The sequence below is a fragment of the Clupea harengus genome, chromosome 3, assembly GCF_900700415.2.
Source record: "Clupea harengus chromosome 3, Ch_v2.0.2, whole genome shotgun sequence".
In the NCBI taxonomy this organism is placed as follows: domain Eukaryota; kingdom Metazoa; phylum Chordata; class Actinopteri; order Clupeiformes; family Clupeidae; genus Clupea; species Clupea harengus.
In genome coordinates this window covers 13,219,433-13,230,042 of record NC_045154.1, presented here as the reverse complement: position 1 = coordinate 13,230,042, position 10,610 = coordinate 13,219,433, and the positions used below count along the sequence as shown (strand labels likewise).

General features: G+C 47.9%; 2 protein-coding genes across 2 annotated transcripts in view; one reads left to right on the top strand and one right to left on the bottom strand.

Moving 5' to 3' along the window:
* Positions 1–5,503, top strand: part of si:ch1073-390k14.1 (deoxyribodipyrimidine photo-lyase) — a 12,139-nt gene extending 6,636 nt beyond the window's left edge. Inside the window, exons 6-9 of the mRNA XM_012841292.2 lie at positions 293–487; positions 1,625–1,850; positions 3,236–3,389; positions 4,220–5,503. Coding sequence (XP_012696746.2) covers positions 293–487; positions 1,625–1,850; positions 3,236–3,389; positions 4,220–4,568 — 924 coding nt within the window. The 3' untranslated portion in view covers positions 4,569–5,503. The remainder of the gene's footprint in view (positions 1–292; positions 488–1,624; positions 1,851–3,235; positions 3,390–4,219) is intronic.
* Positions 5,504–5,796: 293 nt separating this feature from the next.
* Positions 5,797–9,930, bottom strand: gcsha (glycine cleavage system protein H (aminomethyl carrier), a). Its single transcript, XM_012841296.2, has 5 exons — positions 9,750–9,930; positions 7,507–7,586; positions 7,194–7,257; positions 6,800–6,931; positions 5,797–6,640 (listed from the first exon to the last, which is right to left on the bottom strand). The coding sequence occupies exons 1-5, from the start codon at positions 9,895–9,897 to the stop codon at positions 6,543–6,545; spliced, it is 522 nt and encodes a 173-aa protein (XP_012696750.1). The 5' UTR covers positions 9,898–9,930; the 3' UTR covers positions 5,797–6,542.
* Between the last annotated feature and the right edge of the window lie 680 nt (positions 9,931–10,610).

Genomic DNA, 10,610 nt, shown 5'->3' with positions numbered 1-10,610 from the left:
GTGTGTGTGTGTGTGTGTGTGTGTGTGTGTGTGTGTGTGTGTGTGTGTGCCACCTCACTTGAGTTCTGGTTGCTGCGGGCTCTGTGTTGGAGTTTTAAGTGTCTTCACCTGTGTGTGTGTGTCTGTGTGTTTTATCTCCTGTGTTTTATAATCCTCTGCCTGGTGCAGCCTTTGTGTTGGAGCTCAGTGCATGGCCAACTGCGTGTGTTGCTGTGTGTGTGTGTGTGTGTGTGTGTGTGTTGCTGTGTGTGTGTGTGTGTAGTGTGCCCTAACCTCTGTGTACCTGCTGCAGGCCCTGCGCTGGAGCTCTGAGCGTGCCCACCTGCATGCGTGGCAGCGGGGCAGGACGGGGTACCCGCTGGTGGACGCAGCTATGAGGCAGCTGTGGCAGACGGGCTGGATGAACAACTACATGAGACACGTGGTGGCCTCCTTCCTCATCGCATACCTCCATCTGCCCTGGCAGGAGGGCTACCGCTGGTTCCAGGTGAGAGAGAGGGGGAGAGAGAGGGAGAGAGGGAGAGAGGGAGGGAGAGAGAGAGAGAAGGGGGAGAGAGAGAGAGAGGGAGAGAGAGAGGGCAGGAGGGTTCCTCATCGCATACCTCCATCTGCCCTGGCAGGATGGCTACCGCTGGTTCCAGGTGAGAGGGAGGGAGGGAGAGAGGGAGAGAGAGAGGGAGAGAGAGGGAAGGGAGAGAGAGAGAGAGAGAGAGAGAGAGAGGGAGGGAGAGAGGGAGAGGGGGGGAGAGAGAGAGAGAGAGAGAGGGAGAGGGGGAGAGAGAGGGAGGGAGGGAGAGAGAGAGGGCAGGAGGGTTCCTCATCTCATACCTCCATCTGCCCTGGCAGGAGGGCTACCGCTGGTTCCAGGTGAGAGAGGGAGAGGGGTGGAGAGAGAGGGGGAGGGAGAGAGGGAGAGGGGAGGGAGAGAGAGAGGGAGGGAGAGAGAGAGAGAGAGAGAGAGGGGGAGAGAGAGGGAGAGAGAGAGAGGGAGAGAGAGAGAGGGAGGGAGAGAGAGGGAGCGAGGGGGGGAGAGAGAGGGGGGAGAGAGAGGGAGGGAGAGAGAGAGGGAGAGAGAGGGAGAGGGGGAGAGAGAGAGAGAGAGGGAGCGAGAGAGAGGGAGGGAGGGAGAGGGGGGAGAGAGAGGGAGGGAGAGAGAGGGGGAGGGAGAGAGAGGGAGAGAGGGGGAGGGAGAGAGAGGGAGAGAGGGGGAGAGAGGGGGAGGGAGAGAGAGGGGGGGGAGAGAGAGAGGACACTACCATTTGCAGGTGAGGAGAGTGAGAGAGAGAGAGAGACAGGGGGAGAGAGAGGGGGGGGGAAAGGGAGGGAGGGAGAGAGAGGGAGCGAGGGGGGGGAGAGAGAGTGGGGAGAGAGAGGGAGGGAGGGAGAGAGAGGGAGGGAGAGACAGAGAGGGAGAGAGGGGGGAGAGGGAGAGAGAGGGGAGGGAGAGAGGGAGAGGGAGAGGGGGGAGAGAGAGGGAGGGAGAGAGAGAGAGATAACATTCGTGGGACTTTGCTTTCAATGAATATGTCTGTCAAAATAATGACTGTGATGGCAATGTGAGTGAATGCATTGCAGAATGCTTTTTAATCCTGTCATAAACGTTGTCATGACCACCTCATGCCAGGACACCCTGGTGGATGCTGACGTTGCCATAGATGCCATGATGTGGCAGAATGGAGGCATGAGTGGTCTGGACCACTGGAACTTTGTCATGCATCCGGTTGACGCAGCGATGACCTGTGACCCCAACGGAACCTATGTGAAGCGCTGGTGCCCGGAGCTTGCCCCGCTGCCCGATGAGCTCATCCACAAACCCTGGAAATGCCCCGCTTCCATACTGCGCAGAGCAGGTGAGAGGCAGTTAGCCTGCTGCTAGGATGCTAATGATGGAGGCTATGAGGCTATGATAGCCTGCTGCTAGGATGCTAATGATAGTTACTATGAGGCTATGATGGCTGTGTTAGCCTGCTGCTAGGATGCTAATGATAGTTACTATGAGGCTATGATGGCTGTGTTAGCCTGCTGCTAGGATGCTAATGATAGAGACTATGAGGCTATGAGGCTATGAGGCTATGATGGCTGTGTTAGCCTGCTGCTAGGATGCCTATTATGGTTACTATGAGGCTATGATGGCTGTGTTATGGTTACAACTGAGATGTGTGTTGCTATGATACCGCTCATTGAGCCTCATTAGCATGTTGTTACAGTGATGCTCACAGAGTCCAGTTAGCATGATGCTATTGCACTCCTTATGATGGCTAATCAGAATCAGTTTATTGGCCAAATAAGATTGCACAAAAAAGGAATTTGACTCTGGGTAAAGTGGCTCTCAGTGTACTTACACAAAATATACATCACAACACAATACAGCACAACGGTCTAAGAAGTCTAAGAAAGTATATACAAGGAGGAATGGCTATATACAGGAGCTGTCAATTGTAAACACAACAAATAGTGCAAAGAAGTGGAGAGTGCAAGAAGTGCAGGGATAAATATTAAGAGTATGACGTAACAAGTACAGTATATACAGCCTGTATAGTTATACAGTAAGGGTGGAATGCAACAGTTTAATACAACAATACAGTTAGCATGATGCTATTGTATTCCTTATAATGACTTGTACAACAATACAGTTAGCCTGATGCTATTGTACTCCTTATAATGACTAGTAAAACACTACAGTTAGCATGATGCTATTGTACTCCTTATAATGACTAGTAGAGTTAGCATGATGCTATTGTACTCTTTATAATGACTAGTACAACAATACAGTTAGCATGATGCTATTGTACTCCTTATAATGACTTGTACAACAATACAGTTAGCATGATGCTATTGTACTCCTTATAATGACTTGTACAACACTACAGTTAGCATGATGCTAGGCTTGTGAAGGCTAATACAATAGAACAGTTAGCATGATGATATTGTACTCCTTATTATGGCTAGTACAACAATACTGTAATGTTATTGTACTCTGAGATGAGCAGTCTGTCATTTAGTGTTTGTGCCCACACTGACAAATCTTTTTAAAGTGTTCGTCAAACCCTCTCCATTTTTACTAATTTCACGCTGTGGTCTCTTTTCCTCTCTATCTCTTTTCTTCCACTGCCCGTCTCTCCCTTCTCCCCTCTCTCTCCTTCTCACCTCCCCTCTCTCCCCTCGTTCTCTCCCTCCTCCCCTCTCTCTCCTCCTCCCCCCTCCCTCCTCCCCCCCTTCTCTCTCTCTTCTGCAGGTGTTGTCCTGGGGCAGAACTACCCTGAGCGGGTGGTGACTGATCTGGAGGAGCTTAGGACCCAATCGCTGCGGGACGTGGCAGAGGTGCGGCGGCGCTTCAGTGAATATGTGGACCAGCACTCCGGCTGTGACCTCATACCTCTGCCTGACAGGTAACACACACACACACACACACGCACGCACACACACACACACACACATACACGCAGCACACACACACACATACACACACATACACGCAGCACACACACACACACACACATACACGCAGCACACACACACACCCATACACGCAGCACACACACACACACACACACACACACACACGCACGCACACACACACACACACACATACACGCAGCACACACACACATACACACACATACACGCAGCACACACACACACACACACATACACGCAGCACACACACACACACACACATACACGCAGCACACACACACACATACACGCAGCACACACACACACATACACACAGCACACACACATACACACAGCACACACACTCCGGCTGTGACCTAGTACCTCTGCCTGACAGGTAACACACACACATACATGCAGTACACACAAAACAAAGGGGTTGACAGAACATGACCAACTAAAATGTTAGCACCACTGGTTGACAGAACGTGAACAACTAAAAGGTTAGCACCACTGGTCGGGGGGCATTATTGGACTAAAATCTGTCTTTGAGTTCACCTGTGTACTCAGGTGCCAAGAGTAGATCAAAAACATACTCCTGCGCGCACGCACAGACAAACACACCGACAGACAGGCAGACACACACACACACACACACACACACACTCGGCTATGATGTCTGAGTCTATGGATGTTCACCTCTCCGTCTCTATCTGTGTTCGGCTATGATGTCTGAGTCTATGGATGTTCATCTCTCTATCTGTGTTCGGCTATGATGTCTGAGTCTATGGATGTTCACCTCTCTCTGGTCTCTATTGGTCAGGCTGGTGGAGGAGGCTCTGGGTTCGACTGGTGAGGTCTTGCGGAGCGGCTCCCGCTTCCTCCTGCCCGTCATCACACGCATGGAATTCAAGCACCAATCAGTGGAGCCGGACGCGGCGGAGGGGCGTGTCAACCCGTACAACGCCGTGCTGAAGGGCTACGTGAGCCGCAAGCGAGACGAGACCGTCGCCTTCCTGAACGAGCGCGACTTCATGGCCAGCGTCGTGCACGAGGGCACCCAGCGCCTCGAACGGGCTGAGCGGAACCAGCGCCTCCTGGAGGGGCTCCCTGCGCCCCCCTCCGCCACCCGCGGGCGCCCCCGACGCACCCCCACCATGCCACAGAGATGATGCACGCTGAGAGAGTTGGGGACGGGCATCACTCCTGGCGCTGAGAGAGTTGGGGACGGGCATCACTCCTGGCGCTGAGAGAGTTGGGGACGGGCATCACTCCTGGAGGAAAGTGCTGTCGACATCACCAAGGTGATGAGTGTGATGAACAGGAAACACTAATGCTGATGAAGAACTTTGACTCCAAAGTTGATTTGATAGACATGGACAGCTGCTTCAGGGTGTCGGGGATAGGTTTGGGACATTACAACATGTTACTGTGATCATTTCTTGGTCAAATCTTGATGAGCTCCAGGAATGACATGTCTATGGTCTCACACCATGATGCAAACATGGGAGGATCTGGTGTGTAATCTAAGTGCCTAAATATTGTCATTATGTCAGACAGTTCTTGTCACTCAATTGGCTGATTAACAGCTTTGCTCTTACAGTAGCACGTCTCATCTGAAGAATAGCAAGTCAGGTATGGAAAAAACCTTCAGATCGGACGACTTCAGGTCATGTTTAAAAGTTACTATGGCAACACATCTATGCTGTGTTAACACACCCAAAAACAGAGCACTCAGTGGAGACAGATAATGGAGGAAAAGCCTTAAACTCCTACTTTTTACAGTAATGCCATAGCATACTCCTTTTTGTTACGGTAATGGCATGCCTTCTTACCAAGAGAAATACATTTGGTGGTGGTTGGGATCTTACATTGGTGTAATGTGTAAGAAATGGTTTACTGGTAAACGGGTGGTCAATGTAATTAGTTTGTTACGGATGAGGGAGAAGTGAAACTGTTCAGGTGGTGTTTTGCAAGAGGAGAATTACCCCTGATGTTCCACCTAACGTTACCGCAGAGCTGGGTCGGTCTGTCATAACCAGGAGGTGCAGGGTGGCGATTCGGGTCACATGAACCAACACAATAATAAATCTGCTGAAAACCTCAACAGTAACTGCAAATTTGTTATGTGAAATATTTAATACAGGCAACTGCAGAAATGTTCAACAGCCCTCTTTCAAACGTATGAATATGCTCTGCACGGGGCGATGTTATTTATTCTTAAAGTCATCAATGTGTTTCAGCTGATCAGCCAGGCTTTACTCCTCCACCAGGTTTGTGAAGGGAAACGGGGTCCGCCTGTGACCATCTTCGATTTGACACAAATAAATTGAAGCACATTTTCTGACATTGGTGTGTCTCATGCCAGTCATCAAACAGCAGCACACACACACACACGTCTCCAGGAGAGTCTTTAATAGTGTTAGTATCTACAAATACAGTACAGCAGTTCAGTCAGAGTGTCACTCCAGCGCCGACCACCAGAGGCAGTATTGCAACCAAAGATGTGAAATGCTCTCCCTCTCCAATGATCTACTCTGGCAGCAGGCCCAATCCATTACATTTACAGGCAAACATTCATAGAATCTTACTGACCTCCGATAGGCCGTCAACAGGAACACAGGGAGGTGTGTAGGTATGCTAAATGCATACAATAAAGGAGTTTAATGTGTAAAGCTTTACTGAAGACAGAAGCCAATCAAAAACCTCATTTACAGCCGGCCATGGGCCTGCCAGCATCCAGTGCTAAGATTTATTTAAGAAAATGCAGAAATCTGGATCCAGTGCAGAGACTGTGAGTGTGTGTGTGTGTGTGTGTGTGTGTGTGTGTGTGTGTACGTAGAAGCCAACGCTTGTCTGTGCGATTTTACAAACACGAGGTAGAGGGCAAGGTGTCAGCATAATGTGTACTGGTTCAGGGAAACTTGGAGCGCATTTTGTCCCCGGCTGTGTGAAGCACTGGCAACTGCTCTCAGGTCAGTAGAGAGAAGCAGGCCCACCGTCACCCTGTAAGAGACACTGCTAAACGTCTGCTACCAAGTACATTAGTCCATAAAGCTGTGCACTCATGCACACACACACGTCAGAGACGTCTGACACACACGCACACACACACACACACTCTCTTTAGTCCGCACACACACCCGCTAATCCTCGATGGATTTAATGTATCGTTCATAGGCAGCTTCGTCCATGAGGGAGTCGAGTTCTTCTGGTTTAGTTATGGTCATCTTCACCAGCCAGCCTGGACAAGGAGAGATCCACACACAACATGGTCACACATCACGGGACGCTCGGTCAAGGTTGGACTAAAATCTGTTTGAGTTTACCTGTGTACTCAGGTGCCAAGAGTCACTCAAAACATGCGCGCTCGCACAGAGCACAGAGAGACACACAGGCTCACCGTCTTTGTAGCAGGACTTGTTGACTAGGCCAGGAGTGTCGGCCAGGGTGCTGTTGACCTCCACGACCTCGCCCGTCAGAGGGGAGTACAGCTCACTGGCTGCCTTCACACTCTCCAGCGCACCAAACTCATCTGCAGAGAAGATACAGTTACACACACACTTTCTTTATCCAGGGCTCCAAACTCTTCCACAAAAGGCAAACACAGTCATATACACACACAAGATTCACATTCTCTCTCACACACACACAAACAGGCTTCACATTTATATTTTTTCTCTCTCTCTCTCACACACACACACACACACACAGGCTTCACATTCTTCACAGCACTACACTCATCTACAATGACGAAAAACACACACGGCCAGCTGTTTTGGGTACCCTCGACTCACCTGATTGTGACAGCTGAGTTCCAACATCTGGAAGGCCACAGTACACCACATCGCCTAGCGCCTCCTAGTGGTCAAGACAGACACAAACAGTGTGTACACACACACACACACACACACACACACACACACACACACACACACACACACACACACACACACACACACACACACACACACACACACACCCCCCTTTGCTGTACACCGTCTTTCCATGCGATTATGGCTCCAAACATTCTGGGTGGTTTGGGGAAATGGTGAATACTTCAAAGTGATTCAGGTGACCCTGAGGTCAAAGGGGGTAATTTCTACTGACCTGAGCAAAGCTGCTGATGCCGACGGTCCCAACGCCACCGTCTACGCTCACCCACTCATGCTTGTCTGTATACCGAAGTGCTGAGAAAGACAATAACAATAATATATGAAAATGTTCATGTGGTGTTTTGTAAGAGAATTCCCCTTCATGTTCATGTTAGCACAGAGCTGGATTGGTCTGTATCATCTTGCCTGAACATACCCAGGAGGTGCAGGGTGGTGGAAAAGTTTTTCATTTGAGTGATTAGATTTCGCTAACGCAACTTGCATGAACACTGAATCAGCATTGTAGGCTACCGTTAGCTGATACATTGACCCATTGAAAACCATGCAGATAATTCTGCTATTTTTTTTATTTGACGTGAATTTAAACTCTGATGCTCATAAAAAGTGTATACTAATTTTAGTGATTAAGTTAGGTTAGTTGAAATGTTTTCACCACTTCAACACACCTGTGGTGGCTAATGTTAAGACTCCTTCACAAAACGTATGCCAGAAACGTCTGGTAGCTTTTGTCTTATCTGCAAAGGTTTTTGTAGGTTTGGTTTTTGTGATGTAGCAAAAGAGTTCAAGTCCATCTCTGCAGTTTAATTGAATGTCACAGCCCCTCGATGACCACCGCCACTGCTCTCTTCTAAAGGGGCTTTTATACTCGGTTTTAACGTAGAAACGTACGCACGTAAGATACATAACCGCTGTTTTAAGCCCCTTGCGCAGTTACATAAGACGTAAGTGCGTCCGCCAAAATTTGTAACTATCCAACAAAATCCTCCCAGGGCTCACGCACCCCGCAAGACTGTGATTGGCTGCTAACCGCATCCTTTCAGGAGTCTCACATTTCCGGTTTTCATAGCATAGTATCGCCATTTTTAAAGGCCAAGGCAAAACTACAATATTTTTGAATCATGAATAACCTGCAGACCGTCTCACAAGCCTCTTCTTGATGATTATGAACATACACAACAGAAGAGGTCCGAAGATATGAGCATCTTTACAAACCCTCTTTAAACACTTATAAGGACCTCAAATGACCGGGAATTCATGGATAGAATACTATCCCATTCTCACAGGAGAAATTACCTGAACAGCAATCTGAGTATATTTGTCAAACGCGATAAAAGATACTGCTCTGAAATATTCCTATTCCATACTGAATATTCTGTTACTCCACCTACTGTTCTGGCGTTGAATCGCTTTGCAACAAGCACAACCCTTGGGGAACCTTAAGGAACCATAAACCAAAACGAGTCCGCCGATGCAACTGCGCGGTCAGCCGCACCCGTAGTTACAGAGGTGTAAATCTACCTTAAGCCATTGGATGAAAGTCAGGATTGGAAAAGCTTGGCTATGTTGCATGTGTATGAGCCAGGTTGCTGCTTTAGATGTGGCGCTATTAAATAGGACTGAAACTATAACGCGGAGGCTTAAGCGGCTCATCATGAAGCGGGGAAAAGAACTATGAGTTCTTGTTTACGACAATTAAAAACCAAATTACCAATAAAAATGCGGGCCATTCTCTCACTCTCAATAGGCGGGATGCATGACAACATGCTGTGCAGTACAACGCAAAGCGGGACATCAGGGCAGTGGGGACACTACGTGTGCCAGAATGTCAGTGGGTGTCAACCGCTGCCCTGCGTCTTGTTAAACTATATTTATTGCTAACAGGTTGTAAATACAACGGAGTATTAGGGCCACATGAAGAATACAAATAAGAGAAATTAGACTGTATTTGCATCACAAGAAAAGTCGAAATGTTGAGAATAAAGTCCTAATATTGTTCCCGACATTTCGACTTTATTCTCGTAATGCAAAATAAATAAATACAAATCGAACTATTTCGTCCTTGACACGCAGTCATATGTAGGATTTAAACCTTCCTTTAAGTACGAAGAAATGTTTGCATCCACATAATTACATAGGTTACGGTATGCCACGGCCGACTGTTGCTGCGGCACATTTGCATTTTCTTCGACAGCATCTCTAGTTAAAAGTTAACTTAGCTATCGATAGTTAGCTCAAGTAACGTTAAAGCCGGCTTCCTAGCTTGCTAGCAACAATGCAAAGTTAAGGACTTATCTCTTCCTGGGGTCCAGCTGCAACCCCATCAATCACGGATAGTTCACCAGCAAACTCTGCAGTTAACTGGCTACCTCCTAACCTTAGCTTGTAAACGTCCTAAATTAGCTAACATAGAGGGGGACTGAACAGGGATTCTATCATGTTAAACAGGGCCATCGTTACCTGCACAGAGCCGTGACGAAGCAGACAGCGGTCGTTTGATATACACCTGCGACACGATACGAGTTGGCGAGAACACACTTGACTTAGAGAGTGGAAGCACTGAAACCATTTGTGCATAGGCACACCGCATTGCCAAACGTGCCGCCATCTTTCCCGGCTACGTCTTTAAAACGTTGACGGCACTTGCTTTTGGTGTCATATATGGGGGCGTGCTCTTGAAGCCAGCGAGTGTAGGACTTGTCCACTAGGGTGTGCTATAGCACGATGGTGGTCTGTAGTGGGCCTTTAGGTCTACCGTAGGCTGAGTACGAGTTGTAGTTTAGTGGGGGCAAAAATTGAAAAAGTTTTATTTTCCAGTTGGAAGTGAAACAGGCCTAGATACAATGAGAAAAAAATACAGGTATGTCCTCTGCTTACAGTTTAGACGGAAGAAGGGAATGAAAGCAGATAACGAAATAACATTTAGATAAAGCGGTAAAAGAAAAACCAGATTATCCATAAAACATTTTAAAATGTGAATATCTTATCGAGTATTTCTTTTGCCTACACCATAGCTCTACCGAATCCAGGTCTAATGTCTGACAGAGATACCATTATTTTATCATTCCTGTAGAATTACACATTTAAAAATAACTTTTTCCACCATTCAATCGTTCTGATGTGCTGTAGCTACGGGGCTTGTGCTATAATGGGATAGCCCCTGTAGATAAGTCTCTGTGTGAGTAGGAATAGGTTGCTGAAGAGGGCGTCGCTGTAGTAAACTGTGTTTGAAATCTAAAAAAAACAGAGTAATTATGGCGCTCATCAAGGTACATACATGTAGTGCTTGGATTTAGTTTCGAATGGATCTGCTGCTAACGT